Source organism: Harmonia axyridis, chromosome 1 (assembly GCF_914767665.1).
Source record: "Harmonia axyridis chromosome 1, icHarAxyr1.1, whole genome shotgun sequence".
Taxonomy (NCBI): Eukaryota; Metazoa; Arthropoda; class Insecta; order Coleoptera; family Coccinellidae; genus Harmonia; species Harmonia axyridis.
The window spans coordinates 39,392,298-39,414,368 of NC_059501.1; the positions used below are offsets into that span (position 1 = coordinate 39,392,298).

The window sequence follows — 22,071 nt, forward strand, 5'->3', positions numbered from 1 at the left end:
TGCATATTGCATGTTGTTAATTAAACTAAATGAAGGTAATACAGATCCGACCCGAAGAAAATTGGATAAGAATCAAAATCACCTGAAAATCTACTTTGAATGTCATTGTATGATATATCGTTGAATTCAGCGTTAAAAGTTATTTCGAAATATGTCATAAAATATGCAGGTCCGTATTGAAAATAATGAGGTTGAGGGTGGCCCAGAGAGTACGAAACGCTGGATACGAAATCTGATTACGTAAAATTGAGGATAATTTACTGTCGAATAAAAAATTCCTGTAACATTTTTTGATAATATTTGAAATAAAGTGGGAAAAAAAGAAAAATCAAAATGACATAATTTAATTTTCTTATGATATCTAGAAAACCGGCCCTGATAATCTCGATTTGTTTGAACTGCTTGATAATGCTTCTATTCATGCAACTTTTTCTCCATTTGACCGACCATCTAACTCTTATGGTTTAAAAGTTACCAATACAATCCCATTGAAAAAGTGGCCACCCTGTACATATAATAAAACTTTTTATCATGGAATGGATATTCGAGTTGGGACATAAAAGATTCCATAGGAAAATAAACAAAACATATATTTTGCTTTTCAGCATTTTTATTACAAATTTTTTCCCTAAACCACCTATATATACAAGTCTATTAGAAATATATAATATACATTTTCTTTTATTATTGTAATTAAAAGTACTTGTCACTTGATCATGAGGATCGCACTTGATTTTGATAATGTGTAAGTAATGGGATTCTGAATTTCCAATTTACATAATATTTCTCCTAGAGGTATGTTGAACCAAAAATGAAACATATGCAGGGTGTTTGGTAAAGATATGTCAAAATTTAAGAGGTTCCTTGATTAAATTTGTTTCAAATTGGTCTCCGTTTCCGACTTACAGCAAACGTAAGAATTCTAAACATTTTATGAGGCAAAGGGTACCGAATTCAAAAAAGTTGTATAACTTTCAGGGTCAATGAATCTTCTGCTGCAATTTCTGAAATTTTTCTCCACTGCTAAAGTACTATTTAGGAAACTGGTCATCATTCCATTTTTACTAAAAGACTATCGACATTGGGAAACATTTTAAGAGACAATTTTTTGGAAATGTAATGATAATTTAGAATAAAATTGATTTTCTCTTACCTCAATATAAAAAAAATCCGGGTGAAAATGTGAAAGGGGCTGTCAATTTGCACATCATAGAATTATAAACGAATCATAAAAAGAATAAAACATTGGTCTTATATATGGTCTTTATCACTGGTGACTATCTGTAAAATTTCAGGCGAATTTAACAGACCTTAATTTTAGTCCAAGAATCACCTCCTAAATTTTTGACATTTCGTTACCAAATACCCTGAATGCGTCTCAAAACCATAGACGAAAAAAAAACAATATTGTAGTGACAAGATCCGACCGTGTTCAAATTCTCCTTATATACAGGTGTTCCTAAATTGGAGGTACAAACGAAAATGACAGATTTCTCGGATTATTTCAAGATACAAGTTCTATAAACATGGGGCAACAAACCATCTTTGTCTTCGAGATACAGGGTGTTAAAGTTTAATTTTTTCAAGTTTTTTCTAATAGCTTCTACCCATTCGCAAGATATTCAACTTAAATTTGGCATAGATATTCCAATATGAAATTTTCATCATGTGATATGCTAAGTTTGAATGCAAGTCTACGGGGTGAGATTTTTTTTGGAACAGTGCCGATTTCTGTCCTCCAGAACTTTTGGTGGACCACTGTTAGTTTAGAAAAATGTAAAAATAAACTTTGGTCCAGTACTATACTTTTTGGTTTCTTGTAGTTTGGAGAAAAAATTTCGAACAACTAATAATTGTCAGGAAAATCGGAAGTTGATTAGCTGAGATGAATAAATTAATTATAAGATTTGGTACTTATTCACCAAATCTGTAGTGAAGATTAATAAAATTTCGATAACCTGGTACAATCATCTCAAAAAAGTAGAATTACAAGAAACACGCAGTATTTCTTAAAATTATCCAAGGAATCTCTCATTTTTCTTTGTACCTCCAATTTAAGAACACCTGTATACAGAACGGGGCAGTAAGTTGTACATAAAATTTATCTCTTTATATTCCTCTCATTAAATAAAACACTCTTTTTCTACATTTTTCCCCATTCGGCTTAAGCAAAAAGATACAGGCTATTGAAGTTCTGAAAACAAGTTTCTTCTTTGTAGCTCTAACATAATGGTTGAGAACGAAATTGATTTTAGTGTAATTTTTCATTACTGAGAGCCATATCAATTATCATTATTTCTTACTTATAATAGTTTTTAAGTTACAGCCTCGCCGATCCATAAAACTGTATAAAACAAGAGTAAAAAAAACCAATTAGAGGTAATCCATAGTCAGTATCAGCATTTTCATTTATTATGGATATTATATTAGATGCGCAACTAAGTTCCCGCTGTTTGTCAATAGATAGCTACAAAAGTAAGTACTGATCGATATGGACATATCCGAAACGTCATGAATCAAGCTTAGACATTTGGTAAACAAACTGTTTCAACACGTCATATACTTTTGGTTGTGTGAATATGTCTGATTTTGTGCCAAATAATCTTTCTTCATTCGTGAGAAGTGTTGGTTTTCTTACTTCGTTATAAGAAAACGGCGGCTGAAGCGCATTGAGAACTCCAAAAAGTTTACGTAGATGCTGCTCGCTTCAAAGACGATGATTTCAATGTTGACGACCGTCCGCAAAGGCCAGAAACCTTCGAAGAGGTATTCCTTGATGAGGAGAGTTACCCGCCAAGACATTTCAAAGCTACTCCATGCGTTGGGTAGAATTCGAAAACAGAGAACTTGGGTTCCCTATGAATTGAACCCAAGGAACGTTGAACGTTGGTTTTTTCGCCTATGAATAACTAACTGCTTCAGCGGCAAAGAAAAGAAAGGTTTTATTCATCGCATCGTGATGGAAAATGGATCTATTACAGAAACACACAGAAAAGAAAATCATGGGACCGCCCGGTAATGCTTCTACGTCGTTGCATCAACCGAATATTCGAGCTGCGAAGATTATGCTGTGTATTTGGTGGCACCTGGATGCTGTTATTTATTCTGAGTTTATTGGAACCGAATGAAACCATTACTGGGAAACGGTATCGATTTCTGATGCGATTGAGCCGAGGACTACGCGAAAAACGGCCACAATACGAGCAGATGCACGATAAAGTGATTATACACCATGACAACGCTCGGCTTCAGGTTCTCGTTAAAACCTATCTGGAAATGCTCAAATGGGACGTTCTATCCCAGCCGCCGTATTCCTCAGATATTGCTTGGTCAGATTATTACTTGTTTAGGTCGATGGCACATGATCATCAGTTCCACTCATATGAAGTCTTCAAAAAATGGCTTAATTCGTGGATATCCTCCAAACACTTTTACTGTAGCGGTATTCGAGCTCTATCAGAAAGATGGAAAAACGTTGTAGCTAGCAAGCAATACTTTGAATGATTGATTCGTTTGAAACCATTTTTTCACAATAAAGTTGCATTTTCATCGAATAACATCGGTAACTACGCACTTGATAAACCAATTATTAATCTTTTTTCGTTAAACGCTTCATTTTTGTAAAATCAAAGTCATTTTTAATTTAATTCCTTTTAAGGGATATGCTAAGTAGGATCTTCCTGACGACTGCTACAGAATTGATGATTCTAAACCAGAATTGAATCACAAAATTTTACTTTTCTATAACTTGATATAGAACAATAAAACCTCGATCCGATTCGATTGTCAGAATTTTATGCATGCAGCCAAATTTGGAAAAATGGTAAATGAAAAAACTGTTTTATATGGTGAGAGGAATCTATAGTAAAATTTAATGTAGAACTTCAAGACTCGCCCTGTGTAAAAACCAATTTCAAGCTTCGATCGAAACTTCGTGTAATAGAAAAGCAGAATGTCGAAAAAATAAGGAAACCACCGATTGGAAATCAGTGCCTTTTGAGCGCTCGTCAATGATGTACTCTTGGAGACTACTTAGTACCAACCCATATATAGTTCTGTGTCCTGCGGTCACCATAAGCGCAATTGGCGAATGATTTACCAGTCCCGAAAGCACCTGTCGCGTTTTCTTAAATATGACCGTTCAAAACTTTATTTTCCTGATAATTTCAAAACTACAAAACCCATGAAAATCAGTTCATATGTAGATGTAGAAAAGTTTAAAGCTTCTTGCAAAATTTCCTGGTTTTATTTGTTAGGCCTATTGGAAATTTTGCTTCAAGAAATAAAATAACAATTTCAAACTTGATGCAAAATTTCATGTGAATCGCTTCACCAGAATCATAGAAAATTCAAGCAGTTTGTATATGTAAAAGAATCACTCTTCATCAAGGTAAAACAACAGACTTCATAACAAATCACATCTCATGTAATACGATCTCCAATAGGAGCGTAAATGTCGAGCGCTCAAAAGCTACAAACAAATGTTGGCAAAGGTAGTTATTTATCATTGGATTGAATTATTTTGATGGTTGATATGAATAGACTTTATCGACATTAAATGTCGATAAATATTTCTAACGTATAGAACTTTTCACCACACTTCAGCACTGATATTTTGCAGTTCGATGAGCCGTGGCCTGATTTCTGCAATTTAAGGTTCTAAAAATGTACATCTCACTTTCACTAAGGATAAATGGAGGTTAGAGGATTTTCCTGTTAGTTTTATACATTGCACCCCTTCCTGTGTCATCTTTAGTTTTTTTTTGCGTGTATGAATAGTATTCTATATTATTATTCGAGCTGTTCTTATATTTTTGTTGTATCCTTCATCCATTTAAAATCATTCTATTTTTATCCTCTTATGTAGCAATATGGATTTTACCTTCTGGTAGAAGTTAGTGTATCTTCCTATTTTTTGCGTTATAATTGATTATGATTCGAGTTATCCTTGGATGAGTTTCTAGTTTTTCTGGTTCTAAAATCTAATATTTTTATAGCACTCCCAAAAAATTTATTGTTTCAATTTTTGTCGATTCTATATCGGTTGTATGATTTTTTTGAGTATAAAATTCCTTTTCTTCTGCAGGTCCTACATTCCATATCTATAACTATATTCTATCCACCAGCTATTTTTTGGATTTATACTAATTTATATATATATATTCTATATATATATATAATCATATTTCATTATTATTGTTTTTGTATTATTGTATTCGCACTTTCTTCACTTCATAGAACAAACTTCCACTGTCAGAACTACGTCCTGGTCACCGGTTCCTTAATAATTACAGTTTGTTCGAATTCATGGTACGAGTTGCATTTGCGAAAACTTCTCGATAGATGATATTACGAAACCAATAACAACCGTGGTTAGTCCAGTCTCAAAAAAGTTTTTTTTTTTACTCATTTTTGACAAAATTTTCGTTTCCTATAGGTTTTCGCCATTTATTTTCATTATCAATATTGTAGAGGATTAAATTCCCTACAACTTTTGCCTCAACTATTTTTTATAAGTTCAGTCGTTATCGAGATAGAGGGCGGAGAGCACATAGTTAATGCATCATTTAAGATCAACCAGTAGCACGCTTATTTTCATTTATAATCAATTATTGATAAATACATAATTAATTTTCATGTCTTATTATCTATTACATCATATTTAAAAATTATTCCAATTAAATACCAATGTAATTATTATATTTATTATACTCATAGTTTTTGAGATACATATACTGACAAAGAAACTGCAACACACACAAGGAATTGTTTAATTTTAAATTTGTTTGATAAAACATAGATAGTAGAGCGAGGAGTAAATGATTGAATTTGGAGGAAAAAATCTTGAAGGTATTTTCATGTAAACAATTTTTGTTACTTAAATATTGTAGTCGTTTTTTGCAAGTTTTATAAATTTCACAACAAACCAGCTGTTCGGGAAGATTCAAAGTCGATGTTTAGTTGTTGTTGAAATGCCTAGAGCACGTATACGCGGAATTTATCTCCAGCTAAGTGAATTTGAAAGAGGCCGAATTATTGATCTACGGGAGGCGGGGTTGTCATTTCGAGAAATCACTAATCGTACGAACAGAAATCCAACTACTGCTATGGAGATGTTGACAAGCGTGGTTTAATAATGACCAAAATCGAAGAGTAAGCACTAGATGTCGAAGGAGCACAAATGAAGTTCAAGATCGACGTCTAAGACTTATGGCCATCTTGTGTTACCTCTGACGGTTGAGCATCGCCGGCAACGATTACAGGTGGTGCAGAGGACGTCAACATTGGAATGTGGAATGGCATCAGATCGTCTTTTCTGATGAATTTCGATTCTCGTTGGATGCACATGATGGCCGAAGAAGGGTTAGATGACGTCGGGGAGAAAGACGTGAGCCTCAGTTTGATGTTGAGCGGCATGTACACCGGACGTTAGGCGTTATGGTATGGGGTGCTATTCCACATACACCTTTAGTTTTTTTCGAGGTAACATGACAGCGCTGCGTTACCTTCAAGAAATAGTGGAGCCATATGTTCTCCCTTGCCTTAACCGACTCGAGAATCCAATATTTCAGCAAGATAATGCCTGACCTCATGTTGCCAGAGTTAATTCAAACTTTTTCGAAGCGACCCATGTAAATCTTTTGCCGTGGCCGCACAGATCCCCCAATCTTTCGCCCATAGAGCATGTTTGAAACATCATAGGTACAGGTATCTTGGGATAGTGTCCCTCAAGAAGAAATAGACCAACTTATTGCATCAATGCCGAGACGTGTTGGGGAGTGAATAGATAATCGCGGTGGACAAACACATTATTAACAAATTTATTAGAAAAATTGTAAACCCTTCGTTTTTCTCCAAATTTCAATAATTTACTCCTTGCTATACTATCTATGTTTTAGCAAAAAGAACAAAGAAAATTTAACCAGCTCCTTATGGATGTTGCAATTTGTTTGTCGGTATATAGTTTTGACCATAGTGTTAAATTTGCAAGTTTGATCAACAGATAAGACATAATTATCTTCAGCAATTGAAGTGATTATGCACGGTGTCACATTGAAAATGGAACAAATCTTTACCGATAGAAAAATTAAGATTTTGCATCATTCAAGGAGCTGATTCCGAGCTCTGAATAAGAAAAGGCTCTGAATGAATCAAATTGGCTTAACAACGTTAACATTAATCGTTTTTTCATCCTAAAAGGCCGAGCCTTCCAACGGACTGAATAGTTGTAAAATTGATAGTTTGAAACTTCTACAGCAAGGCCAGTGGATATCTAAAAAATTAGAAAGCCTGGAAAATAGTCCTTATATTGTAAGTGTTACTGAGCACCGGTGCAGTACCGATAGTGTGAAATTTAGCTGAATATTATAAGCGTTTATTGGTCGTGTTCCGGTAAATTTGAAGTTTTTCTCCAAAGATTAACGGATGGTATTGTTCGAATTTGGTTGACATTATCTTTGTGTGTGGTGCCCTGAACGTTGACTTTCTGAAGACGGAATGTATTAACCGTAGGCTATTTATAGATTTGATTGGTTGTTTTGATTTAAAAATTTCATCTCAAGATCCTACTGACATAACTGGTCATACATTTGATTCAAAAGTGAACTATATTTTAACGAATGCAGATATATCTGACTCTGATGATTTGAACCTCTTTCAAGTGACCACCGTTCTATCTTGGTTGAATTAAATAACGTATTTCATAGAAATAGACAGGGTGGTTGGTTAGAACTTGAGTTAACAAAATATCAACAATTTTGTTTATCGATTGTCAATTTACAAAATTCATGCCATTTATGAAATCATTGATGTAGATCTATGTTCTCAAGCATTTGTTGATACGATTCGGAGGATATTTAATTTTTTCACTGTGAAAAAAGTAAACATTTACGCATCAGTAGTGATGCAGAAATATCAAGTTTTTTTGATACTTGTACAAAAACGTTTTTTTCGAAATAATTCCTCTTCAAAGCCAATTTCTTTCACACGGTTCAATTCTAGTTGAAACAAACAAAGGTACGATTCTCCTGTATGTCCCAATAAAGGATGAGTCTCACTTATAGGCAACCCGTAGAGAAGATTCTCGAAGAGATTATTCATTTTGCCGATGTCTCACTAGAGCCAAGCGTCAAATGTCATCCGACGCGTCTTTCTATTGGCATCGCCTAAGTAAGTGATCTCCATTTCATTCAGAGTAATCTTCTCATGCGGAAGAAATTCCTCGCGAAACATCACCTACATAAATGAGCTTCTTTCGCCATAATAAGCATAATGCCCTATGACCATGAACAAGAAAATGAATTTTGGGGTGAATATGCAATATTTCATGTTCCTTCCAAAACCGAATATTACTATTACTGTATAATTTTACACAGTATTCATCCCTTTCAATTGTCATTTCTTTACTAATATTCTTCGAATTTCCTTTAAAGTTGGCCAAATCACAGCGATCTATCTACCAATAAATCACAACGAATAATCTAATTACGAGTATAACACCGTATTGAGTTATGAAGGCAAAGAATAGTTATCCAGAAATTAAATTTCTTTTCAACCATCTTGAATACAATTCAGAATTAAAATGAGGAGTATCTTCAACTTACTCGATAGCTTAACGGCGAGAGCATCAGACTAGTAATTCGGAGGTTGCGGGTTCGAGTCCCGTTCGGGAGGTACTTTTTCCAGAATTGAATAATTGTCTGAATGCCGTGAAATTAATGTAATATGTTATTAATATACAGACGTTAAACAATTATTAAATTTCACGTGACGCCATTACGCGCAAAACTGTAATTTTTACCAGTTGTGTGTATGAGGAAAAACAGATTAGAGGTTTAACTGTGTGAAATCAAACCTGCCCAATTTTCCATCTGTGTAAGTGGGGAAACAAACTACTACTTTCTTATTTCAAATGGTACACCCAGTATATTTTTGCATCATTAGATAGCTTATTTGATGAAATTTCATCATTATGCCATAACTTAGTTAAAAACTCAACAGTTAATGGGTTAATGGGATTCTTTTGAAAACATGCAAATTTTCAACTTAAAATTATGATTAGTTTTCCATGAACGCCATAACGATTGTACAAAATATAATATACAGGATATCCCAGAATGAATAGCATATCCTAATATTCATCAGCAAAGTGCTATTGGACGCTGAGAAAGAAATCTGTCCCTTGTGGATGTGTTGTTCTTTTAAATAAAGATTTTTACTACACCACGTCACGTTTCTGTGTACCACTATTACAAATAATAATAAAAATAATAACAGTACTCTATTGCATATGCAACTGGCCATCGATATGCAATAAAGTACTGTTATTACAAATAATTAAATTTATCAGTTGTTTTTATGATAAAATATTTTTCATATAATATACCAATAGATATGCTGATTTCAAAATGATAAACACGTCCTCTCAACTTGTAAATCTTACGAAGTTATTGTTATTGGTATTCAGAAGACTAAATAGCGAAATATTGAATATGGAACAATTTCCTTTTTTTAACTTTTGAAAAAGCAAAGAAACAAGGTAATGACACTTTAGTTATTCCACTTATTTAGCGAATTGGAAGGTATTAATTAGAATTATTACTTATTTCTTCTTTTTTGTTAACGTTTTGAAGAGATAGTTAATTGCATAAAACAGTATGAAAAAATAAACAATAATAATTCTGATTGATTGATAATTTCGATTCGCTAATTGGAATAAACTAGTTTCATTACAGTGTTACGTTTGCTCTTTTAATCTCCTAAAAATTTAAGAGAAGAAATTATTGAATATTCAATATTCTGCTATTCAGTGGAACTCACTTCACAAAAAAAAAAAAAAATGCATCACATTTAGGATGAAAATTGAAGTTGCAATTTTTTTTTCTGAACAATGAGTTATACATAAGGTTTTCTGCATAGCTTTTGGTATATTCTATGAAGAATATTTTACCTAGAAAAAAAAAACTGATTTATAACAGAGGTACATAACATGGTGTAGTAGAAATCGTTATTTTGAAGAAGAAAAAAATCCGCAGGGGATAGAATTTTCCTTATTGATTTCAGGGTACCTAATAATTATTCATTCAATTAAAACTACAAATCAACCGAGTTGTTCCGGTAGGGAAGACTTCATACTTTTAACAAATCTAGAATAAGTTTCACATAAACTCAAAAATAAATTATGATTATTTCTTGTATTATGTCGATTTAAATCCCCAAATTTCTCCAACAGAAATTCATTTTTGTAAAGATTGTTAGTCATCTAAGTTTGTAATGGTTGAGGGCGAATATTTCGTCAAATTGCTTAAACTGAGAATCTTGAGTGTTATAGGGAAAACCAAATAAGGCCCTTATAGTTTTGTACTGCAGCACCTGATTTGTTCCAGACATATTCTCTCATATCACGTACATATGACTTAGTACCGGCTGGATATGTGCAAAATGAGTCTTTCACATTTGTCAGTGATAAGGTCTTTTACTTTCCTCAATGGCCCCTTAGGGGCATAGTTTTTTTAATGTGAAGGCCCCATTTAAGATTTTCTGTTATATACAGCCCCAAGTATTTGACGTGGTCAACTTCCCTAGTTGACATTTTGTTAATGTACAGACTAATTGCTCCTGTGATTTTTCGATGAGGCTTGAAGTGGATAAATATAGCATTTTCTCTATTGAATATCAGTTTGTTGTTTTTCAACCATATATAGAACAGTTTTGAAACATAATTTTATTATCCTGTAATCTACTTAAGTCTTCTTCACTGTATAGTATGACAGTAAAGTATTTTCCTCTCAGACCAGCAGGAGCCATACTTTCTGTATAATTTTTTTTATGTTCTGGTTCCCACAAAAGGACATATCCTGTATTGTTCAGAGAACATCGTGAGAACCAAGGAAAGAAGGTAGGAATTGGTGTTCTTTTGAATTTCTGAAGGTTATATGCCTCGGGGAACACCTCCCTAGGCAATGTGTTCCAGTGCCTCGCTGTTGATCGAATGAACGAGTATTTGAAAAGAGATTATCTGCAGGTCTCCAAAGTGATCACAAAGGGGTGTGAAGACTGAGCCGGGTCAACCTCGAAGTGACTGCCAAAAGAGGAACGATTGTTGATATTTCAAAAGAGCATCGCCCTTGGGAATATCTATAAAATAGAGACAGATCGCTAACTTTTCTTCGATGTCCCAGAGTAGAGAGCGAATTAGTAAGCGAGGCATCAACGACGAAACGAATTGCCCTTTTTTGGACAGAATCCAACAGATTCAGAACATGTTTAGGTACCGCACTCCAAATATGGGAACAGTATTCCAAGACAGGTCCGATCTGTGCCTTATAATTGATAAGTAGCTGACTGGAAGTGGAATATAGAGCAGATACAGGAAAGACTCAAGTACACTTTCCTAAGGAACTCCACAATAGCAATTATATAAGGTGTTTCAGGATTAATGATTGATTCTGGGACACCCTGTATATAAACATATACAATCTTAAAATGAATGCCAATATAAAGATGTTTAATTAAAATGAAGTGGCAGGGTTTGTACCCAGTATCATCCTTTTGGATATCCAAATAAAAAATTCAAAAACTTTGCGTTAAAAACTATTGTATTCAATATCAACAAGACAATTCTCAATTTATGATTGTATATTTCCCAAGTTTCAGAGAAATTTTTTTTTTGATTTCTTGATATTCGGCTTCAAAATTCATATATGTATAGTGTTTACGAGCTAGATTGTTCAACGAGATGTAGCAACCAATTTGGTACTAAATTTAATGCATTTGTGGTTTCCGACAGAGAGAGTGACAAACTTTTATTATTTGATTTTTAGATTCTACACATTCCAATAACTAATAAGGATCAATTATTATTGTAATTGAATTTATGCAAACAACAAACTAAAGTCAATCCCTAAAATCCTTTATAATTACACTGTTATATCCCAAAACTTCCAAATCAAATTAATGTTGGGTCAGGTATAATACAGTGTCTTTATAAATTATTCTAATCTTAGTTGCATTCAAAATATTTTCAATTTAGTTATTGTGGGTTTGGAAACGGACAGGCCACAAAATCTGAATAAGAATAAATAATACAAAATTTGATTGTCAATTTCCAAACTACACCATATAGTTGCCAGTATAAGTGAAAAACTATAAAGAACATTTGACATATGAAAGACCAATACCATATTATAGTCATATATAAAGACCCTGTATTATCTTAGAGAACCAATAAATTTCAAATTTTATTTAGAAATGAATCCGTTCAAATAAACATGGAAATCAGGCATGTAATTAGAATCTGATTATCGATTTGAAGAAAAATACTCTTCAGTCTTAGGAAATTATTGAGAATTCCAAAAAATTATAAATCATTTTTTACTTCGATATACTTGTTCATTGTTATGCCATTTTCAACTTTAACACAATGCACTTCAGCACAATACATTATTAGTTAAACAAGGAAAAGACGTTTCTTTGAATTCAATATTGGGTTAATATAAATCATTTTAACAATCCAATAAATGTTGAGCACAATTTAGATGTATTGATACGTAATCTATCTAGTTTTCAATTGATATTCCTCTTAATCCATTTCATCTCTTCATATGTACAGAAGATAAAGCAATTAGAAAAAATTTTATATATAGTCTGATTAAGACAAAAAAGAAAACTATTCTGGAACATGAAATATGTACCTTATTGTTTGACCCCTATTCAATTGCTTGTTCTTGGTAGATTGTTGCTGAGTTCCATATTGACGTGTATTTCCCAAGTACACTTTTTCCTGCTGTGAAGTTTTAGAAGCTTGCCTGTGGGTTGCTTGTTGTCTTGCTATTTGTTGCTCCCTTTGTCGAATTATCTCTGCTGCTTGTTGCAGAGAATTATATGATCGCATAACTCCTGAGTGCTCAATATGATAAGTGTCAGTCATTTTTCTAATACATTCGGCCTTAGCTGCTCTTGATGGTCGTGTCATATTTTGTAGATTGTCTTGATTCATTATAACTCCAGCCACATTTTCCAGTCAAAAATTTTGTATGTTTTGACGATTTACTTATGATATCAACTGAAAATTATTCCTGAATGTTCTTGATTGTAAGATGAAAAATTAGAGATTCAATTATTTCAATGTCTGTCAATGAATATTATACCATTGCCATATATAGTGCAGTGACCAGATGTTATCTATCAATACAATATGTGATGAACCTTTCTTTTCTCATTCCTTTTTCATAAACTGTATATTTCTATATACACATATATAGAAATATTTCAAATTTTTCCAGATAAAAACCCTAACAAAGTTTTGTTTCCACAGTGGTGCTTATTAGTACATTGTTTTAGAGTTTGCATAGCTTCAAATTATGAATGATATTTTAATGTTTTCTATATGTTTCTCCTATAATATGTTAACTAAACACTTGTACTTTCAAATAGAAATTTGGAGTATATCAAACATATGCAGGCTAATATAATTCTGATAACAAAATTAATACCCACATTCAGATTCCAAAAGAAAGATAACCGCTAGATGAAGCATAAACATTTAAATTTAAATGATATTGAATATCATAATCACAAATTGTTATTTGAAAATAAAATTTTGATTTATGTATATTGCAATACATAAGAATTTTTCATATGAAACTGAAATAATATATAACATATAAGTATAGCCATATCGTTTTTAAAACATAACAACACATAAATCACCATTTAAGAAATTATTCTGCTGATTTTGAAAAAATTACTTGGCCAGAAAATTAATGACTTTTGTTCAAGATTCCGGGCCTTACTTCACAAATTTCAATTATTTTTAACTATGGATATTTGTGGTTTCTGCAGTTAATGATTGAAAAAATTGTTATTTTAAATATGATAAAATAATTTTTTTCACCACCAGCTATAAAAAGTGATTAAACCACATTTTTGATTCAATACTTACTACCCATGAAAGGGCTGCTTTCACTGGTCATCACATAAATATGTTTCCAACACTACAGAAAAAAATCAATTAAAAGGATTGCTTCAACCTTTTAGAAACTATTAGTATTAGATTAGTTGGACTCCTAACAATTGAACAATCACTGATGGTCTTATCAATTTAACATGTAACTTACTGTATTGTTTTATACAAGTCTCTGATTTTCTGCTGGATGGGTTGTGAACGAACACGTAAAAGGTCAATAGCTCGTTGTTGCAATTCAGTTTTTCTTCCAGTCTTATTTCTCCCAGCAAAACCTAGTAGCATTTGCAATTCAGACACTCGAAAAGTAACTAACATATTCTGTAATGAGAAAATAATCTATTAATTGATTGAAAACATAGTACATACTGACATTTCTACCACGAATTCAGCCCTCTCTTCCGAAGATAATGTTGGTGGAGGGTAAATCAAAAGTTGCTGAGTAGAAACTAAAGAGTATTTGGTGTAATTATGGTTTGCAATTTCCATATTATTTGGGACGATATAACGACCACAACTGTAAGTTATCAAATATCAACCCATAATCTAGAACACTTTTCTAATGTCATATGAATGATGTTTATTTGTTTAAATACCATTCAAGCATACTAGATAACTAAATTCAATAGGGTAAATTGGAGAAGGCCCTGAATGAATAATATTTAAGATTGGCCAACACATTCTTGAATGGATTACATTTTGAACCCTCAGAATTTTCATTGAGCTCTCGTATTATGTGGAATTTACTTATCCATAATCGTCACTAAAACTTACCCGCAACTCCTGAATGTTTTCTGACATTTCCCGTTGCCGATATTCTGGGAAATATTAACTCAAAAATGTCCTCAAACATGGAAATTCAGTTAAAAGCAACCAGCACTAAACAATATATAGGTCGAATAAAAAAAAGTTCAGTTGAATATAAGAAATATACTACTGATTAGAAACGACCATTTATATTATCTTAAATAACATCACTAATAGTTATATATTTTGTTTTACCGAAAATGGATGATAAATCCAAAAATTAGAGCGGAGTTTACAGCTCAAAACCATAGACTAAATAATGGTTGACTTATTGAGCGCCATCTACCGTTTGGATATAAGTTTATACATTTTCATAGATGTGTTAGCTCTACCTAATGGAAGGAATTTTGAATTTATCAGCTCTTTACTGTTAAGAATTTTTTAATCGACTTTTGTGACAACTGTTAAAAGTTATCACAAAATCTGCTTCAGAATTAATGAGTTGAAGAACAAGAGAATAGTTTCAAAAAATGTATTCACTCAGCAAGATAGAACAGAACAGCTTCCTACTGCACTTCAACAATATTGAAATCTACAATTTTTTATTCCAAAACCAACAAACAAAATGATATTCGATGAATTTTTCTGTTTTTACTGGGAGACCAGGAGACTTTACCCATCTATAAGTTTGTTTACAGATGGCGCAATGTACGATTAAATCTGAAATGATTACCGCAGGGTAATAAAATTCATAGCGATGCCTGCCTCTTATACTAGTACTCTTTGTTATGAACTATTGTCTGTCGTCGTTCCCCTCTATAAGCAGATGAAGAAGGAATCTCCAAGTATTTTATTAATCGTGAGTATATATATGAAGGTATTCTGTGCTCATGAAAAATCTATACATATCCAGTGTTCTGTGGTTACAAAAATAATAGGTTATATTAATTAATTATTTTCAATAAAAGAAAACATTTTTGGAATACTTTATATTTCCTTATGGCTTCTAGTAGATTAGAAAAAATTGGTACAATATACACTAGGTACAGATGAGCTATTGTTTACTTAGGCTTAATTAAATATGATTAATCTAAATATATAATAAAAAAATTTATTAGGTCAAAGGGACTCATTAAAAATGGGGCAAAGAGATGGGAAGATCGTCCACTGTGGTTCGATATTTATGAATCTTTTCCTCCTAAAGAGGAACCTACATTTTCGAGGCCAGCTCCGAATCTTCAATTGAGACAAATATTTTATCAAGAAGATCGAATAAGAGCGTAAGTTCTCTGATTCATATAATCATTCAAGAATACTTTAATGAGAATTCATTTGATAAAGGAAATCCGGGGCTAATTATCTCTTACAGTTTCAAGAACAATTCAATGAATTAAATACATCTACTTTTCAGATTATTCCATAAAAAAAATAAATATGTAGGAATAATGAATTTGACAAATACCAATACAAAAACCTTAACCCAAAGATTCATTGAAAGCTATACTGAAATAGAAGAAAAATACCAAGAATCAGAAAAGGACCAAGAAGCTATATATAATGAAGCAATTGAAATACTAAGAAGAGATAAAGATAAAGACATGGAGAATATTGGGTTGAGTCTAACGGATAAGGAAAATATGAAAAAATCTCCTATCAAAGTTGATGTTACTAACTTGTTCAAATAAAAAATTGTGATTCAATAGTGAATTATTAGGGAAATAGATTTTCAGTTTTTTCAGTCATTACATGAGATAGCATTTATTCACAATGGAAATGTGTATTAATATGTTTTATTCCAACTCTCCTAAAATTTGTATGAAGTGTAGAACCCTAATTAATCGAGTTACTATAATCCGAAGTCTGGATTAATCGGGCAATCTAAGAATCTATTAGATCTTGATTATATTAATAATAATAATATTTATTTCAAAGATTATCACAGATACAACAGGTGCAAATGATAAAATTGAAATATGTCAGACGAAACCACAGTCTAATGCTGGATGATGGAACAGTAATTATAATATTCATTTAGATGATAAGGTTCTGCATCAAGGATAAACTGACGAACTCTTGTTACATAGAGGCTCACACTATCAATAGCCCAGAAATGTTTTGGGAGAGCATTATATAATTTCATACAAGTGTACAGGGTGGGCAAATTTCGATGTTTTAGCACTACAACTTTTGAACCAGAGGAGATAGACAAAATCTGATACCCACTTCTCGATCTCTTTTTCTGAGAAACTAAAAAGGGTAGTTTTCGTTTTTGGCCACCTTCTTTTGTTTTCGAGTTATAAGCGAAAATTGGAAAAATGGCGATATCGAAAAACATCTATATCTCCGCTAATACTGATGATAGAGCTCTGAAATTAAAACATTATACAGGCACTTTTTTACGTAGAATGCAGTGGTGTGCTCGTATTTTCGGAAGGGTTTTCAATTACGAAGCTATGACCCAAAGTTATGTTTTTTCAAATGGGAACACTAGATTTTTGTGTCATTTTCTGAAAGCCTGATTTTTCCTGATTTCAAAAATATATAACATCTGGGTATGTGGGCTGTTACCCCAGAATATTATTCCATATGACAGCAACGATTCAAAATTTGCAGAATAAATTATTTTCAATACATATAAGCTAACTTGATGCTTCAAAACGTTGATCGAATACAAGACAGACAGCAGTCTCCCATTCAAGTAATCAACATGTTGACGCCACTTCAAGGTAACATCAACATGGACACCCAAAAACTTAATAGACTCACTAGTTGTAATATCATTATCAAGAATCCTCACTGACAATGGAAATGAACGACGAGAGCGATCGCTATGGAAAAAGATAAAGTTAGTTTTGGCAATGTTTAACTTTAAACTGTTATCACCACACCAGGAAGTTATAGACTCGAAAGCATCTTCAGCTCTATTGATAACGGTGGCTAAATCATCGTCGGAAACTATGATATTAGTATCATCAGCGTACAAAGAGAACATACAAGCCAGATCACCAACCACCTCCGGCAAATCGTTAATGTAAATCAAGAACAAAAGCGGTCCAAGGACACTCCCCTGAGGCACACCCCCAGTAACAGTAACATCATCTGATATACAAGTCGTTCCATCCCGTACTAATTCAACTCTCTGCTTTCGATTACTGAGATAACTTCTAATTAATAGAAGTTGATTATCCCTAATGCCGTAAGCCTCTAATTTTTCTAATAATTTTTCATGATCTACACTGTCAAACGCTTTAGACAAGTCTAGAAACATACCAAGTGGAATGCTTCCATCCTCCAAGGCCTTTAAAATCTCATTCAAGAGTTGAAATATGGCGGTTTCAGTGGATTTTTGTGGTACAAAACCATGTTGAAATTTGCTGAAAACATGCAACTTTTTAAAGAAAGAGATTAAACGGATAGAAAGGACTTTTTCAAAAATTTTAGAAAAAGATGTCAAGAGATTAATTGGTCGATAATTTTCCATTTCCTCATGGGAACCCTTTTTAAAAAGGGGCTTAACAACTGATATTTTTAAGGATTCTGGAAATATTATATTATTATAATGGGATTATTCGCATATTCAAAACGATGACCCATTCAAAATATTCTTGTTCATTTTCTGAACAGATTGAAGCCTGGTTTGCACCCTCTAATAGATTGTAGTGGTTCTCAGAGTGATCGAGTTGTTCCAATACATCACTGTGTTTAAAAGAAACATCAGAGTTGGATTGGTTGGTTGATGCTGGCCGGGAACAATTTCAGAGAATTGGGACGACTTGTCTGAGTGTGTAAACAGGTGCAGTCATTTATTGCTGTTATTTCACTCAGAAGTTGCAATACTTCAGGTTTTCTTACCCTTCTTATGCTAAATATGGCAAACTCTTCGAGAATTTTCGAATGAATTAATTGAATTTTATCATAGTTTTTTTTTGCTTGTGGCTCGTTGAGAGCAAAGAAAACTCTAATAGGAACAAAAAAGAATTAGCGCATATTGAGCTTGTCAAAAAATAAAAATAAAAAAAGGGTTAGATCCATCAGGATTCAGGAGACAGAAATACTGTTGTGAAAAAAATTAATGCATTACGTACGGTTTATAAGAAAGAACTGTTGAAAGTGCACTAATCGGAAAAATCCGGTCAGATAATATCTACAGATCCATGTTGTTGTACATTGACCTGCATTTTTTGAATTATCTAATAGGAGTAAAATGAGTGATGAGAATCAAGAAAAACTAGATGTAATTAAAATTGATTATTTTTATTTAGGTATAGAAAAATGTATTATTATAAAACAAGTACATATTGATGACAAAACCTTATTGATCAACTCCCCGGGGTCTCAAAAGATATTATATCTTACATAACATGCTTTTATTAGGAACTGTGAATTTCAAAGGCTCAATGCAAATTTTTCTTGCCAACGAACTGACCACTCCTCGTTAAAATACGTACAGAATTTTTTTCGGACAGCTTTTGCTTGTAGTAACTTGAGTTCCTGAACGTCGTTTGTGTAATATATCGGGACGTTGAATATGTGTGTTCACTGTACAGTATTTGGTTCGGTGTGTTATAGTCTTCGCACTGTTGTAAGACACCTTAGTCTGATCAGTGTGAGAACTGTATATTTCGCTAACTTTGAGTCCCTTGTTAGATACGGCATTATGTTTTTTGGGAACTCACGCGATATCAATGATGTGTTTCTATTGCAAAAGAGAGCGTTGAGAACTATCAGAATGGGTTTTGGCTTGAGACCTTTTTTACTGATAAACTGATTTACTTGACAGGGTTGAAGGTCAGGTTGTTGAATACGGCCTATTACTATCTCATCAACAAAATAAAAGAAAAAATAACTTGAACGAATTATTCAAATTGAAAGCCAATGTCATTTGTGTAGATATAAGCAGTAGTCATTATTTACTTATAACATATTATGTATGATCAGAACGGTCTGTTCCCGATTTATCAGTTCTTTTGTCAAATTCTAATGTGATGGTGTCCAAAAGTATTATTTATTTCATATCTTTCATGATTCTGACTAAAAACCGCAAAATAGACTGTAAGTAATTGTTTTCCCTTTTTTAATGTTAGATCATCAAGTATAATATTATATCTAAGTCACTTGGAGGAAGCCAGAATGTTTCGATTATACAAGGGTTGTCCAAGTTTTCAGAAATTCTTTTGGGGCCAGTGAATTTATTGCTTAACAATACTTTCAAATATTTAATGGATTCGGTCCTTACTTGGCGGAAATTCATTATAAATAAAATAAAACGAAGTAATTTCCACTATGTTATTTAATTGTTAGCAACAATTGTTTCGCCACACTGTGGCTTCATCAGGCTACATTTCTGAACTGATAAGAGTACAAAGGTTTTCGGAATCTTATATAGGAACAAAATTGACACAAAAATATTCGAAAGGGTATAAATTACAAAGTTATATTGGACAATTTACCGCCTGGGATTTCCAAACTATCGGAAGAAATTCAATAAAGGGGATGAGTTTACATCCGTTTGTTCGTTCAACAGAATATTTTGGGTATTATACCTGTTTATTTCTAGGGATTCTAAGAGGGTTAGTCTTAAGCTCTTGTTTTCTAAATGAAGGATTTCAAAGTTATTATTGAAGGTATGGTCCAATTCTTTTAAGTGATTCGCGTAGGTTGAAAACGAACTATCAGATGTATAACTCTTTTGGTGTTCCTTTATCCTTTTATTGAACGATCTTCCTGTTTGTCCAATATAAACCATAGGGCAATCATTACAGGTTAACTTGTAGACACCGGATTTAGTTTCTTTATCTGTTTTGTCTTTATTGTTTTTAATGAACATCTCTAAGTTGTTACTTGTTTTGAAGGATATTGTGTAATTGAATTTTGTTTTCAGGTATTTAGCAATCTTTTCAGAAATATTATTAACATAAGTTAACGAAAAAAATTTAGTATCAATACCATAATTTACCTTAGGGTATGTTAGACTCAAAGCTTGCTTTCTTTGTTTATTCCCCAAAATTTGATCAATAACATGTGGACTGTAACAGTTATTCACAGCTATTTGTTTAATTAAATTTAATTCTTTACAAAAATTAGCATGATTCATAGGTATATTGATTAATCTATGGATCATACAATTGTATGCAGCCATTTTTTGGTTTAACGGATGGTTAGAAGTAGCATGGATGGTAGTATCAGTATGTGTAGGTTTTCTAAAAATACTGAAACTATGAAAGTTATTATTTCTGGTAATTGTTAAATCAAGAAAGTTGAGTGAATTGTTATGTTCAATTTCAGAAGAAGTGAATTTGATACTTGGGTGAATGTTATTGATAAATTCTGTGAACAAAGAAAGTTGTCTATTTGTACCTTTGAAGCAACATATAATATCGTCTACATATCTAAACCAATAAAGGAAATATTTTGTTTTATTGTTAGAGTGAATTTTGTTTTCTAAGTTGTTCATGAATATTTCTGCTAGGATTGGACTTAAAGGGTTACCCATAATCAAACCTTCATCAGACTTATAAATAGTTTCATTAAATTGAAAGTAATTTTGACTGAGGCATATTTCTAAACAATTCAAAATGTCATTCATTATAATCGGATTTGTGTTATTGGTAACAAGTAATTCTTTTATTATTTTAATAGTTTCTGCTGGGGGAATGCTAGGAAATAAGTTCTGTACATCGAAAGAAACAAATTTAGATTTGTTAGGCAAATAAATATGTTTTATTTTCTCAATCAGTTCTAAACTATTTCTTATCGAGTATACAGAATTAAATTTTGTTTCTTTTTGTATAATTGTTATTAGAGCTCTGGATAATTTGATGCTTGGTGCTGAAATGAAAGAAACTATAGGTCTGATGGGGTTATTATCTTTATGAAGCTTTACTAAAGAATATAATTTTGGAATCTGTGGATTCATTAAAATAAGTTTGTGTGTAATAAATCAATCCGTTAGTCTTTTCCAAAATCAACAAACACACAAACTTATTTTAATGAATCCACAGATTCCAAAATTATATTCTTTAGTAAAGCTTCATAAAGATAATAACCCCATCAGACCTATAGTTTCTTTCATTTCAGCACCAAGCATCAAATTATCCAGAGCTCTAATAACAATTATACAAAAAGAAACAAAATTTAATTCTGTATACTCGAAAAGAAATAGTTTAGAACTGATTGAGAAAATAAAACATATTTATTTGCCTAACAAATCTAAATTTGTTTCTTTCGATGTACAGAACTTATTTCCTAGCATTCCCCCAGCAGAAACTATTAAAATAATAAAAGAATTACTTGTTACCAATAACACAAATCCGATTATAATGAATGACATTTTGAATTGTTTAGAAATATGCCTCAGTCAA

The 22,071-nt window shown here is 32.4% G+C and overlaps 2 protein-coding genes across 10 annotated transcripts in view; one reads left to right on the top strand and one right to left on the bottom strand.

The window, feature by feature from the left end:
• LOC123671357 (E3 SUMO-protein ligase PIAS2) overlaps positions 1-15,029 on the bottom strand; it is a 30,633-nt gene extending 15,604 nt beyond the window's left edge. For 3 of the 9 annotated variants that reach the window (XM_045605146.1, XM_045605142.1, XM_045605139.1), the window contains exons 1-3: positions 14,118-14,260; positions 13,943-13,994; positions 12,693-13,063 (exon numbers count right to left, since the gene is read on the bottom strand). In XM_045605146.1, coding sequence (XP_045461102.1) covers positions 12,693-12,997 — 305 coding nt within the window. In that variant the 5' untranslated portion in view covers positions 12,998-13,063; positions 13,943-13,994; positions 14,118-14,260. Of the gene's footprint in view, positions 1-12,692; positions 13,064-13,942; positions 13,995-14,117; positions 14,285-14,344; positions 14,503-14,737 lie in introns of those variants that run through there. The other 6 variants (XM_045605145.1, XM_045605143.1, XM_045605144.1 and 3 more) reach the window with 5 other exon arrangements.
• Positions 15,030-15,607: 578 nt separating this feature from the next.
• Positions 15,608-16,484, top strand: LOC123671359 (28S ribosomal protein S23, mitochondrial). Its single transcript, XM_045605149.1, has 3 exons — positions 15,608-15,753; positions 15,829-15,990; positions 16,122-16,484. Exons 1-3 carry the CDS (start codon positions 15,710-15,712, stop codon positions 16,393-16,395), a joined length of 480 nt encoding a protein of 159 aa, XP_045461105.1. The 5' UTR covers positions 15,608-15,709; the 3' UTR covers positions 16,396-16,484.
• The last annotated feature ends 5,587 nt before the right edge of the window (positions 16,485-22,071 follow it).